Below are 20,577 nucleotides of genomic sequence, written 5' to 3'. Positions count from 1 at the left end.
ACATCACAGGGTATGCTCTTTGGTTAACTGGACACTCTTTCTGGAAAGGCGAGCTAAGGGCACTTCTGGGGAGGTAATGTATGCAATATACCCGCCCTGAAGCCTCCTGCTTTAAACATGTCTGTCCCTGCCCGGAAACCTCCAATGGCCCCTATGTTAGGACGATTTCCAAAGCCTGGGCCCTTGTGAGTTCCTTGAGTATGAAATGCTTGCTGACAGGGGTGGCGCTCTGATTCCAGGGGCGGGGTGCTCCCACGTGGCTGAAAGTAAAGGCCACGAGGCGTGGGGGCTGGACTGCCGCCCTGAGGAGTGAGGTGCCACCAAAGTAAAGGCCACTAGAAACACCATTTGTACAGAAATGTACCTTCATACCAGACCAGGAGGAATCAGGGTAGAAATAAACTCCTTAGCCCAAGGAGATGGTCCAGTGGGAAGCCTGAGGGCTCTGGCAGCAGGGGAGACCTCATCTGTCATAGGTCTTTTGTAAATATTTGTGAGCTGACGGAGAGTAAGTCACATCCCCTTTGTTAAGCCCCACAGAGGGAAGTGTCCTGACAAGTCAGCAATTCCTTCTGTGTACCAGGAATTCTGAAATTTGCTGGTGCCCTTCATGCCTCCAGGCACATACTTCCTCTCCTCCTAGGGATCAAAGCTAAACTCTTTTTTAAAAGCAGCCTTGTAAACAGAAGCAGTGGGAATGATCAAGCAGGAAAGGCCTCTGAAGCTACTTTTCCTGTGGAAACCTCAAACCGGGCACCACAACCATCAGATTCGGCCCCAAGGGGCAGACACGGACGCACAAATGCCCTCTGTGTGGCATGCCTGGAGTTTATCTGGGACTTACTTCTGGCAGCAAGAGGGCACTGTCTTTGAAGCCTGAGGCGTTCTCTCAGTAGAAGGGGTGGCACCTCAGGCCTAGGGCTGGCAGCTGAGATACTGGCTCAGAAGCAGAACCCCTCAGGTCCCCGAGACTGCAGACAAGTCAGCGTAGGGTCTCCCAGCTAGGAGCGGCGGGGGTGGCGTGCTGCTGTGGAGAGGAGCCTGGCCTAGCCTGGGGACCTTGGTCAGACCTGGCCTCTCACAGTCCGAACGCCTCCGGGTGTCCCGCCCCTCTCAGGACTGCTTGGCTTGGGAGCAGGGCCCCGGGCTAGAGTGGTGGGCAGTGAGCGGAATGGCACGTGAGTCCCAGCAGCCGCTCCCCAGCCTGGCACATGCTTCTGAAATGGGAGGGGGAAACCCTCACATGAGAAAAGTCCTCTCAAAGTCGCACCTGGCTTAATCCAAGTCTGGGCTGCTCACGGCATGGCACGGGCACCGGGAGCAAAGCAGGGACCAGCTGTCGGGAGGAAATGACTGGAGAAGGTGGTGCCGGCAGATAGGGAGGATCGCTCAGTGACTGCTCAGGCAGTGGCCAGCCAGAGGACAGACTCCCGACATGGAACAGGGGTGCAGCTGAGGTCTCATCCCGAAGCACTGACCTCCGCTTCTGCAGGCTGTGCGGAATCTTGGTACCGGCACCCAGAGGCCCCTTGAGGGCAGACACCCAGAGAGCTGCCCCTTCTGCCCCGGGCTGACGACAAAGTCACCAGACCTCCCGCCGCCGCCATCACACTGCTTTCCTGATGGAGCCTCAGGCCGTGCCACTGGCTTTAAGTGCCCCTATCTGTCACGAAGGTCCCTGTGTACCCCCGGAAGCCTCTCCACTTGCCTGAACCAGGCCTGCCCCACCCTGGCTCGGACTCTCTCACTTCTCCCGGGAACCCCTCCACACTGGCCTCCCCTCCCCGGGCTCTGCCCAGCCTCCAGCCCACGGCAGCCTCCGCAGGCTGAGTCCAGAATCCTCTGTGCGTCAGGGCCCATTGCCCTGCAATCTCGGGACTGCTCCTCTCCTCCCCTGCGGGTCAGCCCTGCACTGGCCTAATTCCTGCCTGACTTCCTCTTGTTCTCCCTCACCTGCCGGCCACACATCCTATGCTCTCCTCCTGTAGCTGATGGCAAGCTCCCAGGGCGCAGGGACCCCGTGTGTCTTGCTCTTCCATCACCCAACACAGTGCATCTGACCAATAGCCCAGGCCCCTTCCTTTCAGGCAGTTCCTCCCAGAGAACGGCTAACAAAACATAGGTATGGCAGCTCAGAAGGACCCAAGGCTGGAGGAAGAGTGAGGGGCTGGGCAGACACAGGGGGATGTGGGGTGCCTTTTCCTGCTCCAGGCCCAGCTGAGTGGAAGGAAGCCATGAAGACAGCCTAAGGTCTCTGAGAAAAGTACCTCCCCTCCCCAAGATGACGCAGCAGTCCTTGGAGACGGTGTGACAAAGAACTCACTTCCTGCCTAGCTTGAGCTCCACGTGGCCAGTGGGGGAAGAAGGCTGGCTGAGTGTAGGCTGCGGCCGCGGGAGGCCTGGCTGGCCACAGCAGGGATCCCCCCTCCTCCTCGCAGCCCATCTGGCCAGAAGCCACGGGCCTGAGTGCCCTCCCAGTGCTCTGTGGTGGGACGGGGGCCTGGGTCAGGGCACCACAGCTCCTAATTCCGCCTCCTCTGGGCTCCCCCCACCGCACCTGCCCAGCGCTGGCCCAGGCTTGACTCTAATGATCGCTGGTCCTGGGATTCCTCCTAAGACGCTGAGTGGCTGCAAAGGGAAGCAGGAGCACACAGAACCGTTCCCTGTTTTCATGCATTGTTAACCAGCCTCCCAGTTAATCTCGTAGGATCTGGGGGAGGAAGTGGGCCCTCCTGGGTACTGTGAGGGCTCCACATCCTCTCTGCTGTGGAAAGCTAGCTCTAGTTGAAGCGCTTTGGGCTTGCAGGGGGAGGAGGACTGCTGAGCCGAGGAGGGCTCACAAAATGTGCATCTTTTAATGTTGCCATGAAACACTGCAGAGACTACATTATTCCTTGGATCTACTGCCTTGCTGGCCCTTTTGTCATCCTTGAAAACCCCAAGAGGAAGGGAAAGAGCCATCTGGGACCTTCAGCACCCACTCTGCCCAGCCACGGCCTCTGGGGAGGTATCTCCTCCTTATAAAAGGGGCCAATTAAGGCCCCAGGAGGTGATGTGCCTTGCCCAGGGCCAGGCAGTGCAGTGTGCATGCGTGTGTGTGTGCATGACACCAAGCCAGACAGGAGTCGTCAAAGTCTTAAATCACCTCACTCTGGAGGCTGCCCTGCAGCTCTGATTTGCTTCCTCATTTTCAGAGACAGGCCAGGGCTGTCAGGGGTTCTGGGAAGGCAAAGGCCAGCGCTCAGGATTGGGCTGCAAACCCTGCCCTTCCCGCTTGACCGGGGAAGTGTTCCAGCAAGTGTGGAGCCACATCCCAGGCCCCTGGGAACAGGTGGTCAGGAGGACCACAGCTGTTCCTGCACAGTGACAGTGACAAGGGGGATGACTGCTCAGGACTAACCCTACAGCGTGCTGAGTACACTGGCCTGGAGGTGGAAGACCTGCGTTAGAGGGCCGGCTGTGCCCTGAGCCTTCTGGAACTCCAGCCTCTCACACAAAACCCACCACTCCAGGGTGGCATGAAGCCAAAGCCCCTGGAACACTACAGAGCTTTCTATGAAAATCAATGGCACAGCTCATGCAGAACCCTGCCCGGGCCATGGTGCCACCAATGCAGGAAGACTCAGATGGATCCTGCCCCAGCCCTCACTGAGCCTACCCCTGCCCCAAATGCTACTGGGGAAAGTAAGGGTAAAGCCACAGGGCCCGGCTGAGGAATTCAGGCAACAGACTGGGGTGGGGACTCAGGATTCTGCCTCCTCCAGGAGAGGTGGAGGGAGCAAGGCCTGCTGACCAGTGGCTCTGAAGTGGGCCTGATCCAAGCTGGTGCCCCTGGCTGTGCCAAGGGTTTTTATCCAACAACCGAGATGCCAGCAAATCACATCTGGAGTTCTTGCTGGAGCTGAAAACCCTAGGTGCAAATTGGCCCCATGCACTTTAACTTCTCATCTTGGGGGCGAGGCAAGAGGGCTGAATGTCACACAACTGGGAAAATCAATTTCAGATGAAAATTTATAAAAAGAAACACCCAACCCACAAACAAATGAGGTAATAAACCCCTGGAGTCCCGGTTGGCAGGGCCACGCCCGCTCCGCACCACTGCGCGCTGGGGTGCACCGCGGGGGAGCTACTGGCCACAGATCTATAGGCGGGACGGCAGAGCAAGATTCTGCTACGCATCTGCAAGAAAATGATAAGGTGTTTTGCAAACTCATCTTTTGTAAATGGCAGAGCTGACGCAAGAGCAGCCCTTCAGGAAGAGACAGGACGTGGTGTTTGGAAATCCTGTGAGGCCCAGAGCTGCTGGGCCTCTGGAAAGCACCAGAACAAACCCTTCATCCAACACCGTCACTGCGGCCTACTACACAAGAGGCTGGAGACACCTGGGCACAAGTCTCAAGGAGGGGCCCGTGCACCCCAACAATCGCAAGCTAAGGTGACCGACCAACTGACATCCAGAGCCCCTGCCTCCTGGAACACAGATGCTGTCTCCCTCATCTCTAAGACCACTTCCATTCTGAAAGGTCTAATGTGAAGCCACCTTTACCAGGAAGCCCTCCTGATTCTCTGTCGCCTGCCTCCTTACCCAGGCAGGAGTGACCTGGCCGCTGGCCACCTCTCCCATCACATTACTAACACCTCTCCCTCAGGCCGGCCCCCTGTGAACCTCACCCTGGACCAGGCTGTTCCACAAAGGCACCCACCTCGTCCCACATCAGAGCCTCTGCCCTGCTGTCCTCAGACCTTCCACAGCTGGGTTCTGCCCATCTGGTCTCGCCCAGCATCCCTTCCTCAGAGGGGCTGTCCCTGACCCCTCACACTCTCTCAAGACCTCTTGTTTACAGCTCTCTTCCCACTGGACTGTGAACTTCAAGTAAGTGACTGCTGCACCCGTGCGCAGGACACCATCTGAAACTAGGGAGTGCTGAACAATAGCGAGCACCCACAGGAGGGAGGCGTGACCTCATAGGGCCTAACCCCACTGCACTAGCCCACGATGAAGCGCTGTGAGGGCTGCAGACCAGGGAGCCAGCCGCATGACAGTGCCCCTACCCCTGTACCCCAACTTTATCTTCTGTCAGTTATGGGAAGCTCAGGTTAGGCGATACTCTGCCCACCAGCTGGCCCCCTCACTGGAGAGCGAAGGGGAAATTTACAAAGCAAACAACGTGAGCAGCCTGGGCCCAGGCTGACCTGCATCCAGGGAAGCCCCACTCCCGGAGTGGGTGGTTTCCTATTGACAGGAACCCCTGGTGAAGTGGACAGGTCTGCAGTTTGGGAAGACAGGACACAGGAAAGGAAGGCTGACAGGCAAACAGGTTCTGAAGGCCAAAGGGAAGTGGCTTGAAAATGGGCCGGGGCTGTAGTCAGTAGGGGCCACACACCCAGTCTCTCCGGGGGGAGGGCAGAGCTTGGCCATGGAGCTCCTCCGTGAGACAGCTCCAGACAGAGGCTGAATGGGCGCTGAGGAATGTACCCTCACCTGGCTCCACCACTTGCCTGTCACACCAGGCCGGTGACAACAGGTGACTCAGGGCCACCGAGGCCAGCTTCTTCAGGCATGACTACCAGAAGCACCTGGGCAGGTCACGATCCTGGGGCAGCACACGGCAAGCCAGGGGAAGGAAGCCGTAAACAGCTCTCAGCACAGCACACCAGCTCCCTGAGGGTTAGTGACGGGCACTGCGAAACATGGCCCCGTGTCAGATGCTGGTGCTCTGTCACCTTGCACAGCCGCTCCTCCCTCTCTACCCCACCCTAGTTGTCCAGGGACACCTGCGCTTCTAACCTGCAAAGTCAGCCTTGGGAACCTGGAGCTGGAAGGAATCTCAGAATCACTGCCCAACCTCAGCACACAGATAAGGAGACTAACAGGGGGCGGCCAGGGGGCACCAGAGCACACTGCTCCTGCCCCCTGCTGCTACCCACCCTGCAGTGACAGAGCAGGTGGGCCTCTCCCTCCTCAGGACGCACACCGAGGCCTGGCACACACGTCCCCTTATGTTACTGTCTGTGCCCCAGTGGTGGTGAGCGGCCAGACTGAGAGGTTCCCAGGGACCCCTCCCCGGGCCACAGCCGGAGGAGCGCTCTCAGGGGCTGACTCCTTGGCTGTGGATCAACTTCATTTGAGCACGGCAACCAGGAGAGCCCCGCCTCCCTACCCACATGCACCCTGCCCCCAAACATTAACTGCCCGTGGGCAGGGCTGGCTGCCATGAGCAGCCAGGGAGCACGACGCACAGTAGGGAGACCCCGCCCTCTAGAAGCTCAGAGAGAACGCCCCCAGGTGTGTTAACTAACAAGCCAAAACAGGGAGTGCCCGCGAGGTCCCCAGGCAGGGCCAGGCGCCAGGGAGCCATGGGGTCTGGACTGCAGCCCGGTACTGCCTCCAGCTCTGTCCACCACGCTGGGACTTACAGCAGGGATGTGGACTCCTCTGAGCCTCAGTCTCCTCAACTGTCAAACGTGGTGACGACGACGTGCTGTGGGACTCGGGTGTGAACAGGCTTTAAGAACTACAAGCTGCTCTACAAAGACGAGCCTGCCATTCCCTGGTTGATGTGCATCCCAAGGAAAGAACGAGGCCAGGAGGGCTGCACGCAAGCAGCTTGAGGTGGTGTCCATGCACAGGTGAGGTTCAGAGGCAGGATACACTGAGGGGCCTGGATGACGGGGACATTAAGGACACCAGGGCCTCTGGAGTGAAGGCCCTCCCACGAGGGACCTGTGTAAAAACTGGGTTGATAGCAGGCTGATGTGCTAGCTCTCCATTGTACCAAAAGCTCCTACGGATCATAATCCAGACTCCAGAAGGCTCGAGGCACCAAGTGTATTTGTTGATGGGCAGCTGGGATGCACAATTCTGAAGCTCTACTTGCAGGGAGGAAAGAGTTGAAGCATCAGGAGGTAAAACGACAGGGTTTGAAGGAAGAGGATGGGCCACAAACTCCCTCATGCCCCGGCCCAGGCTCCTGCCAGTCTCCAGGCCACCCCTCCTCCCCTGCTTCTGTCCAGCCAACAGACCCAGTCTACTGGCTGACCCTCAATACCCCGAGTGGCTTTCTACCTTGATCCTGGCTGACATGATCCTGCACCACGCCCTCCTCCCCGGGATATCCCTCCCTCTCTCCACCTCGATGTGCCACCGTCTCCCGTTCTTCAGGGAGATGCCGGTGTGCACCCCCAGGAAGCTGCACATATGCTCTGTGCACAGGAGACCCCATGCCTGGTAAGCTGGGGGTACTGCCGCATTTGGCAAGGCTGTGCAGTGCCGACTCAAGGTGCTCCCCAGTGATGCCTTTTTATTTTGACTTTTGCAGGAGAAAACCGGCCCTGCCCTCAGGTCTTGCTTCTCTGTTGTCATCATGTGATGTGTGTCTGGTGCTGCCACTTCCTCAGTGAGCACCCATAAGAATGAATATTCAAATCTCTCTTCCCCGGATGATGATGGTCTAGCAGCCAGGGCCTCCCTCCAGCTCCCAGGGCAGCTTCTGCTCCCCTGGAAGGACTGAACCTACAGACAGGCAATGTCTGGGCTCCTGGACAAGGGACAAGAACACAGCAGGGCAGGCTAGCGACCTGGAGGCCCCAGCACTGGGGGCCTCACTCCGGCTGCCTGCCAGGGAAATCTGCATCCTTCTTTCCCTTCTCCTTCCTAGGCCCAAATTCATAAAGCCAAGGTCCAGGTCATCTCCTTGTGAGTCATCCCTGGTTTCTCCATACACAGCACCTGTCACAGGACCCTGTGTCACTGTATCCACCCTATTTCAATCACTAAGCCACCATGCGTGTCTGGAACACTCTCCTGCCCTGAGCTGACCTGCTTTATCGGGGTGGGGCTGAACGTCTGGGGTCAAAGTCAGCAGGCCAGCTCCCCCCTTTTGAGAAAGCTGCCCTTATTCATCCAACAAATATTTGTTATTTTATGTGCTAGGTATAGCAGAGGGAAAGAGAGACAGATACTACACACACACACACACACACACACACACACACACACAAATGAAGAAAAAAATACAAGGACCTATGACAAGGAACCCACAGGAAGAAGCCAAGGGGCAGCCACGAGAAGTCCCTGGACTTGGCTTTGAAGGATGGTTTGAACTTGGATGGAAAAAGAAGAAAGGAACATGACGTGAGGAAAGACAGAGACAGAGGACATGGGGTCTGCACGAGCGCAGAAGGAGTTGCTAAGGGCTGGCCTCCATACATATTTCCAGGACATGATTCTGAAATACCTCTTTGAAGGTGGGAGGGGGCGTGAGTGAAGGGGTTTGGCATGAGTCTGTAGGCTCCGTGATGGGGAGGTGGTGCCACCAGACTCCAGAACTGCCAACCGCTTGCCACAGCTGGTGGGAAGTGATGCAGGTGGAAACCCCACTGTGCCGTCTCCGCACTGTGGGACTAGAGGGCAACAGCGTTCCTTGCTTCGGTAGAACCTGAACACAGAGCCAGTTTTCAAACTGATGTTAAACTATGGGGATGGAGGATTTCCTATCAGTCCACTAGCTACTAAGTCACCAAGGTGAGATTCCAGGAACCAGGGAACAACTTCTATGGAAGACAGCTCAGTGGGAGGCCCACTCTGAGCACAGCACCTGTCAGTCAACTTGGCAAAGTGAATCGGTCCTGTTTTCTTGCTGACCTCAGCTATGCAGCTGGAGGTGAGAGCTAAGGAAGGATGAACCACACGCGCCTGCGTGCGCACGCACGCGCACACCCCCCCTTCGATGCTGAGCTACAACCTCTATCCAGATGAGGCTTTAAGACAGTGTGAACCTGTATGAGTTTCCTACGGCTGCTGTAACAAATTACCACAAACTCAGTGACCCAAAACACAAGTTTCCTAAACAACATGAAAATCTGAAAGAGGTCTGAAGTCCCACGTGGACTTCCCTGGCAAAGACCAAGGTGTTGGCAGGGCTGCGTGCCTTTCTGAGTGCTCTAGAGCTTTCCGGCCTTTTTGGCTTCTAGAGGAGCCCCCGTTCCTTGGCCCACGGCCCCTCCCCCTGTCTCACAGCCAGCAAGGCGGGCCTCTCCTGCCGCCTCCGCTCTGGTTCTCTCCTCTGCCGCTGAGTCTCCTTCTGACCAGGCAGGGGAAAGTTCTGCTTTTGAGGGCTGACTGGGCCCACCTTGAAATCCAGGGCAACCTCTCTCCCTCCAGGCCCAAGTTTTTAATCCCAAAAGCAACGTCCCTTTGCCAACTAAGGTGGCACATTTGCAGGTTCTGGCTGAGGGTGGAGACACTCCAGTGGGGGTGGGAGGTGCTCTGCCCATCATGGGAAAACAATCAGTTCCCGCCACCTACGTGGTACCGAGCTATAAAGTCGCCTGGACTCTGAATTAGTAAATACTGAGCTACTGCTCCCAGGGACACGGGCGACAAACTTGCAAAACAACGCCGGAGCCTTCCAGCGGTGCCCCTCGTGCGGGGCCGAGCGAGGGCGGGGCCTCCTGCTCTGGCAGTACTGCTTGCGTTTGTTTGCGCTCTTGTGGGCACCCGGCTATGGGCTGGTCATTCTTTATGTCTCTCTCTACATCTGAGACACCTCATAGCACAAACGCGGGTGCCTGAAAAGGGACGTGCCCTTTCCAATGCACTGGTGCTGCCTGGCTCTCGGCCGGGCCCGGGAAGGCATGTGGAACTAGCGGAGGGGAAACTCCCCTGGAAGGCGCCCAACAACCCCCCAGGCTCTGCTGAGAGCTGAGCAGACTCCTGGACTCAGACCAGCCAAAAGGTCCACCTCCCCACTGCCCTGAAGCAGCACACTTGCCTCCTGGGTCCCCCATGTGCCCGCATTTCCACAACTTCCCCCGAAGCCTCCCAAACACAGCAGTCTGGAGGACAGAGAGGGACTCAGCCTGCCAGCGCCTCCTGCCCGCCCTGGGATGAAGCCAAGGGCATGGGGTGCTCCAGGGCACAGCAGACTGAGCGCTCAGCTGCCCTTGAGTCTGCTGGCGGGAAGGGAATGGTGATGAAGAACTTCCCAGAAAGCCCGGGAGAAACACCTAAGGCTTCTTAGCTGTGAAGTAAGTGCACCAAGGCCTGGGGGAGAAAGATAAACCTCAGAGCCAGCCTCAACGGGCATCACACACAACCCAGTGTATCGGGGACAATCAGCGGGGAGCTGCAGCAGCTCCAAGCCTCCTCGAGGCTGGGACAGCAAGGGTGTCCAACCTCCAAGGAAACGCCCCAGGGAGAGGAGATAAAGGACAATCCTAGGCCAGGAGGTTATGGTTAGGGGATGGAGAAATCCTGTCCCTGTCCCCTCGGCCACCATCTTCTTGACAAAGGCTGGCCTTGAAGGGCCAGGACTGCCCTCTTGCCTTCAGACAATCATGGCTCTGATGAACTGAGCCCTTCGATTTGATGCCCATCTGCCCAAAGCAGCCAAAGGGCCTCATCTTAGGGAGGCGGATGGCAGGGGACGAGGACGGGCCTTGGATCCTTGGGGGCAAGAAGGGTCAGTAAGTTCCCAGTTTCCCTCCCAAGAGGTGATCTAAGTCTCTGCTCACTCCTGGGGCTGAGACTCAAACCACAGCAGAAAAACCATCAGTTAGTTGCTCTACTTTAGAGAAAGGAGGGCTGGACTGAGGTGTGCTGGCCAGAGATACTTGAATTATAGGCCAAGGTGGTGTCTGAGGACAAAGCACATGGACCGAACCATGCCTCTTAGTGTCAGGCCTCTCCCCAGACACTCAGGGATATCCACCCTCACCCCAAAGCTTTCTCTTTCATGCCTTAATTCAAGTCCACAGGATTTCCCAGTTCTACGTGAAGACTATGAGGGACAGGGGAGGGGGCCTCAAGAGGTAACACAGGGACAAGTGAGAGTTATTTCCACCACGATGCTCTTTCAATACCCCCTCATTCTCATGAGGAGACACTTTCCGGTGGGCACTTACAGTTTCAACAAGTCTTTAACAAGAGGGACCATATCCCAAGCTCGGAGGGAAGGAACCCAGAAAGAACTGATTACACCGCTTGGTTTCTATTGTATTTGGCGATACAGCTACTATGCTTTACAGCAAGAAATAATATCAACTCCTTTTAAAATAAATTTTAAAAGTGAGTCTAATTAAAAATCAAGTTAACTAATTCAAGCAACAGGATAGGTGGCAGGTGAGGTGAGCCCAGATACCGGTTAGAGGCTGGTTAGAGGTTACTGCAGGCCCAGAAGTTGATGTGATGGAGTGCCCCTGTGAAGGCGGTGGGGGACAAGGGAGTGAAGGAGGGCAGGTGAGGAGGCAGGCCTCCGGTGCACTGGGCCTAGTAGCCTGTTGTGTTTCTAGGACCAGCCGGATGGTCGTGGACCACCATCTAGAGGGCAGTTGGGAGTGTCACGTCTGAATGCTGTGACTGGGGGGGTAGATCTGGAGGATAGGTACCCGAGGGGTGGTGGGGCCAGGGAGGTAACTGAGGTCCTGGAGGCAGAAGGCCCAAAGCAGGATGGCAAGTCCACAGGGAGGACCAATGGGGCCAAGCAGAGGAGGAGGAGAGAGAGCGGGCCGGCTGACCGAGGAAATGAGAGAAGAGGCAGAAGAGCGGGCAGGTATGGAAGCCGGGGGCTGGAAGAAAGGGCTGCAAACAGGACCGTGGCTAACGCTGGTCACGTCTTAGAGGTTAAGTCTGGTGGCCCTGGGGAGAGGAGAGCCAAGGGAACTCCTTTTCCAAGCAGGCTGGGCACCTCTGGTTAAATTCAGGCTTGGCCGCAGGGTCTGGGTGACAGAGACTGCCTGTGACACAGACCAGACCCCCCTGGCCCAGCCAAGTGCAGGTCCCTCTCAGCCTGGAGCCCTCAAGGCAGATCCTAAGCCAAAGGGAACAACCTCTGAGCTTTGATTTCTTATTTTTTTAAACCAGTCGGACCTGTTTCCGACCTAGACCTTGCCAGTCATGTGGTTTCCCTGGGAGGGCAGGGGCGGGTGCTGAACCACCCCCAGGGACACTGCAGGACGCACAAGCACTGTCACTGGTACCCCGACTCCTGCTCTGAGAAGGAGTCCACCACTTCTGATAACTTGGTCAGCAAGCCATGACCCATGAGGATCCAGGCCTTCACCAGCTGCCAGGCAGCCTGCTCCCTTAGGAGCTCACGCCTGATGAGCCGAAAAGCACACTGGATGTGAGAATGTGCTTGGTGTGGCATGTGGGCAGGAGACTACAGGGCCAGATGCTGGGAGGGTGGAGAAGTACTTCCGGGGGCGGTCCAGGGAGATAGCAAGGATGAAGATACCGCAGGGCTCTGAGGAAAAACAGGAAGTGGACACGAGAATGGGCTGGGTGAGGAAGGAGGTGGGAAGGTACAAGTCTGAGCATACCTGTCAGACTGGAGTGTGCTGTCTGTGAGGGGGAGGGTGGCATTTAAAGCTGGGGCCAGGGCGTGGGCTCCAGAAGGTCCTGAATGCCAGGTAGGAGACAAAACCACACCCCACGTTGGCTGGGGATGTCCCCTCACAGGCCCCATCTCTGCCCTTCCTAGGCTTGCCCACAAGACCTCCCACTTTCGCACTCTCACAGCCCACGATGCAGGGCAAACGCATCTGTCCATCAGACATTTGTTGAGTTCCTGGGACAGCGACCCCGGGCTAGGCTGTGTCACACTTCGGGTGCGGCGCTGCTGGAGGGGTTTAGTGCCCAGGTGTAGGAGCTGAGCAGCCAGGCAGCAGCCCTTCCCAGAGCGACAGCAGCTCACGCTGAGTCAGGCCCTTCAGAGGAAACGGCACGTCTGTTTTCCTGCTGTGGTTGGGAGCTTCCGAGCGTGACCCCGATCTTGGGCCCAGTCAGCAGGTTTTTCTAGGAGCTGAGTGGAAAGGAAGATGAAGCTGTCCTCTGGGAGCCCATGTTCTGGGAACCCTGGTTACTGCTTAACAGGAAATAAGCAAAATCGACCCAAACTGCAGTGCTTGGGAAAAGTGGCTGCAAATCCAGGCCTGGGGTGGTGAGAGAGGAGGGGGAAGAGAGGAGTGGGCAGCGGGGCAGCGGGGCAGCGGAGAGAAAGAGAGAGAGAAAGAGAAGAAAAAGAAGAGGAGGAGGAGGAGGAGAGAAAGCAGGAGGGGGAGAGCAGAAGGGAGGGAGGTGAGAGGAATCAGCTGCAGCCACAGGCTGACACATTCTTCCATCCAGCTTTCCAGGAGCAGCTTTAAGAAAGAACCAGAAAAGACGAGCCCTAACACTTCCCCAGGCACATTACAAAGCCAAGGAGGGTCTGAACACAGGGGTACAGATGCCTTAATGAGTCCGTGAGCGCCTAACCCCAGGAGGCAAAGAGGCCAGCGGCTGGAAAGCTTCAGCACCAAATCCTCCTTAAAGCTCAGAAACTCCACCCCCACCTCAGAAACCAGAAAGAGAAGACAATCCGACCTTCCTCCGCCACTCCCCTGGCCAACGGCTGCTCTGCAGTGTCAAGACGTGCAGATGCCTCCGAAATCCCATGGAGGAAGTTGGCTGCACGCCCCAAATTAAAAACTAAGTTTCCCCAGACTGGACCAGTTTCAGAATATCGGCAGCAAAGAGGAGACGAGAGACAGGGGCCAGGGCAGAGCTAACTGAGGCACTCGTCCCAGGGTCGAAGGTCACAGGACACACACGCCTCAGGCAAATGGCAGGCCCGCGGGGGCGGTCACAGCCGGTCAGTCTGTCCTCTGAAGAAAGAAGCAAACAGATGCGCAGACACCTGAAGGGCAGGCGGTGAGCTCAAGGCCCCCAAAGGCACTAAGCGCTCGCTCGGCTGCTCCACAGGGAGCCTGGGTGGACAGGTGGGTGGGTAAAAGCACTGTTTCCTTGGTTCACTTGCTAAGTCTTTGATGGTTCTAGGGTCTCAGCATTGTGACAGCCCCCAATTTCTCAAACTGAACAGGGAGATACTGTGAAACTCCTAACCTCACAGACTGCTATTAAGCGGCACAAAGAATATAATTAAGTATCCTACAGCTCTGCCTCAAAACACACCCAGAGAAGCAGAGCGATTAGCTCCCACTTGGTCTTTAATACACACAGGATTCTGAGTCAGAGGTGAACTTTAGGCCTGATGTGCAGCACTCACAGGCAGCAGAATCAGAATGTGATGGCCCCTTGGTCCTGGTGTGTTCATAACAAGAGTATGCAGGATGCTGTTTGGTTACAGGGTGCCTCCCTGATTGCAAACCGTAGGTCCTGTGCCGAGGGGGTCCGGTTAACCTGGTTTTATACACAGGCCTGGGAAGGAGTGGGGTTGAAAGAGGCTCCTGGTTCCTCTGGGAAACGACAGTCTTAAACCTCTCCCGTAGCTCCACAGCCCAGCCTAAACCCGGGGCTGGTTAGTCCGTCCAAGCAAGGTGGTGGCCGAACGCCAAGTGGGGAGAGCCCAGCCTGGCCACTGAAGGAGCAGGATGGGACCATCTCCACCCAGGGTCCTGCAGGGACACTGCTAGGTCAAGGGTCTTCCTACAGAATGAGTCAGCAGAGTGGCTTCCTGTAAGAGTGGACTTAACCCAGTTCCCATTGCACGTGGACGTGGCAGTGGCCAAAAGCTCTTCCCGTGTCTGCTGTCCCAAGGCCGAAGGTCTTCCGGAGGTTAGCCTGCAGCTGCTGAGCTCAAGAGCCTAGGCAGGAACCCCTCTCCAGACCCTGCCTGACACCTGTTGTTCCCAGCTCATGGGTTCCACTCTTCTATTTGTGCTGAGACTAATGGGTTACAAGTTCCAGATTTTTGTATCTTAAGATCATTCCATGTCCATTACTTAGCATGCCAAGAACTTTGCTGGGAAATCAAAAGCCATTTGTGATTCCACAAAATGAAGTTTAAAAAATAGGTCAGAGCAGCCAGTACCTGGGGATGGTCTACATCCCCCAGCTACTGCTGACTCCAACAGGGTGGGGTCCTAGGTCCCCCAGGCCTGCCCCTACGCTATGTCTGTCTTAGGAAGTTCACTCTTTCCTGCTAGACATGAAGCTGGGGCCCAGCGAGTATCCAACAAACTTCAAAGCTGTGGGATGTGGTGGTCACGAATTTTCCCCCGGCTCAGACGGGACCAATCTTTTAGAGTTCAAACTCTCTCCCTCCTTTCAGGCAAAAAAAAAAAAAAAAAAAAAAGAAAGAAAGAAAGAAAGAAAGAAAAAATCAGGCCAGCCTTCCAGGCAGCTGCCAGATCTGTCCCTAGTTACACTCTCAAATCTCCGCACAGCCCAGCCACAAGAATTATCAGGAAACCAGTTAGCAGTTTAGGTCTTGAAATTAATGTCACCCAAACATACTACAATGAGAAGTGAACTTTCAAGTCTAGATCTCACTGTTGGGTTCCTTTATCCTCCTCAGTTCCCCAGAAAGACTCATAAAAGCGTGTCCCTTAATTCTAGACGTGCGGAAGTACACGGTTGAGGGAGTGACATTACACCAGGAGGCTGGAGGGGACCAAAACCACGAGACCGAGACAGACAACTATTTCTTTGGCTGCTTTACTCTATAGATTCTTCAACTTTCCTCAGCCCAGGCCCTCAGCCAGTCGGAGACCAGTTCACAATAAGAAGTGAAAACTCACAAACTTCCCACTCAAGCTCAAACTGATTTTATTCAAGACTGGAAAGTGCTCACCAGAGATGAAGTGGCATGGAATTTGCCGGTACACTTCCAGATACTGGTAGCTGACTTGTTGCCAGTATCATCAATGAGACAGAAACTTTTAATTAGCATCACAGCCTCACCTACTAGAAACCAAGCTTCTCTAACCCCGGCGCACCGTCACACATCCACCTGGCTTCTATTTCTCAATTTAGAAACAATGCTGTTACAAGCCTTTGAAATCTAGAACCTGCTTCAAAGTAGGGTTTCTGATCTTTGGCGATTCTGTCATTCAGGGCCAGGTATTCTTTGTTGTGTGGAAGGCTATCCTGTGTGTTGTAGGATGTTTAGCAACCACCCCAGGCCTCTACTTAACTATCATGAAGGTAGCACCCTTTTCCTAAGGCGTGACAACCAAAAAACCACCTCAAATGTTGCCAAGATCCCTTGGGGGGTGAAGAAAGAGGGAAAGGTTAGTCACCTCTGGTTGAGAAGCACCAGTGCAAGCTTACACCTTCTTAAAAGTACCAGATGACAAAACACACTCTGGGAGTCTCCTGAGGACCTGGGATGGGGAGACTTGGCATCTAGCTGCTGAGTTTTATGTACGTGTCCATCTGTGTTTATGTGGTCATCTGTGTTTTGAGAACTAGGAAAAGCAGGCAGCTGCCACAAGAACGCCCAGGAGGGATTTTCTTGTTGTTGTTTTGTTTTGATAAAATTATCCTCACTTTTCTCAAACCTTAAAGCAAAGTTTCTCAACCTCAGCACTGTTGACATTTGGGGCCAATAATTCTTGGTTGTGTGGGGCAGCCCAGGGCACAGTGGGGGGCTGAGCAGCATCCCTGGCCTCTACCCACTAGATGCCAGTAAGATGGACCACTAGATGTCCACCGTGTTGTGACAAACAAAAATCTCTCCAGATACTGCCAATGTCCTCTGGAGGGTGGAACTGGCCCTGGCTGAGAAGCACTGTTCTACAGGAAGACAAATGCCCCCAAATCCTTTTGTGTAGAAAGAAGAGTGCACTTACCCTTGGGCCAGATGAGACAAATTGAGACTGACCAGTTTAAAGCTTAATACTGTTCACAAGGTGAAAACTCAATCTACCCATTATCACAACATAACAAGAATATTACCCTGGAACAGATGACTGTATTTTGAGGGCACAGAAGAGGATTAAAGAGGTGTTCCTAAGATAGAGAAAAGGTGCTCGTTTTGGCAGCACATATAGTAAGATCGAGAAAAGGAACACACAAAGAGATGGACACATCCAGGTGAAGGGTGGAGATGCTGAAGGTCTACGGAAATTATTACGAAGGAGAACGGAACATAACCAGGGTGGTTCTTGGGAGCAACAACTCAACAAAGAATCCATTAGGAGGATAAGACAACTGTCCTCAGAGTAGGATGTGGCCACTGCAGCAATTCTTTGGGACTGGGACTCAGAATGTCGAGTTAATAAGTCGGTCCGAACCACCAGCTTACACTGCACTGTGCTTTCCAGGTTTCAAAGCACTTCCCACAGATCTGAATGCAGGCAATCCTTCTTCCCCAAGAGGAAAGCTCTGGTGGCTGGCTGAGAGGCCCAGCTAGTTCCTCTAGCACAGCCTGTCTGCTTGCTGGAGACTGTATGGGCCACCAGCCCGGGCCCTGATGGCTGGGGGTGGTGGGGAGGGCTTCCAGAGACCTGTCTACAAGAGGGAACAAAGTGACCCAGGAATTCTTCCAAGACCTATAGCTCCTGCAGAAGGGACTACATCACGGTCTAAGAGAGTGAGCAGCACTTGAAGGTGTTCCTGTCAAGTAGGCAGGGGCCTGAGGCCTTCTGGCTGAGGGTCTAACCAAGGGCCAGGTCACTTAATTTCACCCTGCTGGGGCAAAGAGCTGTACTCTCAGCAACAATCCCAGAATCCCTCTGGATTAAATCTCTCCCACCAGGGTTTAGCCTGGAGTCTAGAGATAGTCTCCAAATACCTTTAGCTCTGGACCACTAGGGTCATTACTTTTTCCCTCAAGGGGCAAAAGGTACCAGCTGTGTATTACTGGGGACTCATTTCTCTTCCCTCCCACTGGACCTCTCCAAATTGTGGGTAGATTCCAGTTTGCCAGGACACTGTTGCCCATTCCTTCCTGGAATTTATCCACACAAATTTCAGATCTAAAGTTCTTATAGGATCAACAAATCTGCGGCTTCTTGGATCTGAAATTATAAACTGAATTCTGCGTTTGCCCGGTTTTCTGAAGAGTGGATCCACAGCTTCCACCAGACTCCTGAGTGATGGGGCCTGGACCTTCCAAAACACCTATTCTGTCTGTCACGTGGATAACGCTTATTTTCTTGGATTCAGCATTCCACTTCTGGGAACTTATCCTATAGATTCAATTCCACCTGCGAGCAGAGATATCCCTGGCTACTCACTATAGTACTGCTTGTAGCAGAAAACTACTGAAAACAATCTAGACATCCACTGACACACAACTAGCTAATTAAATTATAACAGATTTCATGGAATGGGGTATCACGTACCCATGAAAAAGATCCTAAAAGCTCTAGGAGTAGGCTCCAGTGTTGCAGCTCTCGGAGAGGGGAAGGGAGGGGGTTCCCCTAAGGACATTCAGCAGCATCCGGATACACTTGTGGTTATCACAACTCGGGGGGATGTTCCTTGTATAGAGTAGGTGGGGGCCAGGGATACTGCTCCACGCCCCACAGTGCCCAGAACGACCGCCACAACAGAGAATGATCCGAGGTGGAGGATTCTGGCCCTAGTGTGCTCTCCAAGACACATTAAATGAAAAACACCAAATACACAGTTCTACATAGACCATACTACCACTACGTGTGTTTTTCAGGGGAAGGCGTACACTTTTGTTTGGTAAGAGACATAATTCACCGGTGACAGTCCGTATCTCTGGGGAGAGGGACTGGATGCCTGAGGGACTGAAGTGGGAAACTGACTTTTCACTCTACCCTTTCAACTTTGTACCGGACCCACGGAAAAGGTTTTTTGTTTAAAAAAAAATTGGTCTAGACACAAAATTTCCCTGCCTCTGGGCTCTCTGGCAAGAGTCCTGTGTCGACAGCCTCAGGACTGTTTCTTCCCCTTCTCTCCCACCCCACTCCCTGCCCTTTTAGAGGCGAGGACAGGAGGGCAGGGGTCCACGTCCGGGGGCCAGCCTCTGGGGAAATCTCTGCTTCTCTCAAGTCTGCCCACCCTTCTCGAGGAAAGTGGAGCCCACACAGCGGGCAGGGCCTGGGCCATCTCGCACTCAGACCTCGTCTTTCTTAGGCTGTCCCCACCCTGTGGGGGACACGTGCCAATGTCGCCCCCTCCGTGCCCCGGGCCTTCTCCCGAACCAGGGCCAGGCCTGCCGTGGCCTGGCCCCTCTCCGAGCAGCCTGGGGCCCGGGGGGTCGCCCCCGCCACGGCCTCCGCTCACCTGGCTCGCCTTGTAGAACTGCTTCTTCAGCCCCGCTACCGACATGCTGCCTCCCGCCGTCGGGCCTTCTGCTCGGACCCACCGAACCGGAGGGACCGCACAAGCGACAGGCTCCCGGGCGCCGCCAACCCCCCCCGCGCCTCAGCGGGCCCCTACGGCACCGCCTCCACCGTCCTCTCGCCAGCTCCGCGCTGGCCCCGGCGCCGCCTCAGCTCCTCGCGCGCTCGCGCAGCCAGGATATTACATGGCAACCGCACACTTCCGGTGCCGGCCCCCGCGCCCGCGCGCTCCCGACCCCGTCTGCACTCGCGCGCCCCCTGCCGGCCGGGAAGCGCACGGGCACTTAGCCCGCTGCCCCGAAGGACACCTCGGCGAGTGAGTGGACCAGGGCGAGCCTAGAGGGGCCGTAGCGGCTGTAGCGACCCCTGGAGTCCCGGAGGTGGCCCTAACGTCTTAGGAAAGGCGCCTAGACCTTTTTGCAGAAGTTGGGGAGGCCAAGAGGCAAGTAGAACTCCAGAGGCTGGGTTTATAAATCTTAAGATACATGTTTGCTGATCTCAGCTATACCCAGTTCTTCTGTGCGTTTAATTCCTTCCACTACCACCCGGCCCAGCCCTGTGTTCATCCATTCAGTTGCCCAAGTCAGACATTAGGGTATCATTTCACCCTCCTTTCCACCTTCCCAACTCTCCTCTCTGCTCAGATCAGACCATTCGGCCAGCCAACCTGTTCTCCCCTCCAATTCATCCCCTACAAGACAGCCAAAAATAAGCTTTTATAACACAATTCTGATCACATCAGTCCCATATTTAAAGACCATCTACTGGCCTTAGAATACTCCCCCAATTTCCTAAAATGGCCTACAAAACTTGCATAATTTGGCCCTATCATCTTTTCTGACTTCGACTCTCTTCCTCTTTTATAACCCATGAGTCCCCTTGCTCATGGACTTTGCTAACATTGCTCCTCTCTTGCACATTCTTTCCCAATCTTTCCCCTATCCTTTGTGCATAAAAGAAGATGCTGTTTGGAATGTCACCTCCTCCAGGAAGCCTTCTTGGAGTGATGCATGTTTATTGATTTTTTTCCATCAATTGTTGTTGTATTGAATGAATTGGAAATTAATAGTAAATCAAAATGTGTAAATGAATCCAAAAAGAGGAACAAGAAAATGACTTCTGCCAAAGTGCTTACAGCTTCAGTGCTGAAATCTCTGACAGAGTTGAGTGATTTTCTGAAGCAGAAGATTGCTGGAAGTTTCCAAATGCTTCAACAGAAGATGCTGGGCTAAATCAGAGGATTGCCTCAGAATATGCATGCCCTAACTTCCTTCCCCCAAGATCCTAATGGGGCTATTATGAATAGTTTGAAAAACCTCTCCTGTGATTCTGTTGGGCACCCTGAATGCTGATCCACTGGTCTACGTCATTTCAGATGTCAGAATGTCAGAGAAGGAAGGGAAAATATCCTAATGGTTTAAACGAGGAAACTGAGGCCCAAAAGTGATGTCCTCAAATTTCCTGTTTTCCATATTATTTCCAACTAATTATACTGATTTAATCATCCAACCCACAGGTTAAATAGAATCCCAAAAT

General features: G+C 54.7%; 1 protein-coding gene across 2 annotated transcripts in view; it reads right to left on the bottom strand.

Annotated features, from left to right (window-relative positions):
* SH3GL1 (SH3 domain containing GRB2 like 1, endophilin A2) overlaps positions 1–19,235 on the bottom strand; it is a 30,110-nt gene extending 10,875 nt beyond the window's left edge. The window contains exon 1 of one of the 2 annotated variants that reach the window (XM_031689684.2): positions 18,983–19,235. In XM_031689684.2, coding sequence (XP_031545544.1) covers positions 18,983–19,027 — 45 coding nt within the window. In that variant the 5' untranslated portion in view covers positions 19,028–19,235. The remainder of the gene's footprint in view (positions 1–18,982) is intronic. The other variant, XM_072947939.1, reaches the window with a different exon arrangement.
* Positions 19,236–20,577: the final 1,342 nt, after the last annotated feature.

The sequence above is a fragment of the Vicugna pacos genome, chromosome 22, assembly GCF_048564905.1.
Source record: "Vicugna pacos chromosome 22, VicPac4, whole genome shotgun sequence".
Classification (NCBI taxonomy): Eukaryota; Metazoa; Chordata; class Mammalia; order Artiodactyla; family Camelidae; genus Vicugna; species Vicugna pacos.
This window is presented reverse-complemented; position numbering and strand designations above follow the sequence as displayed.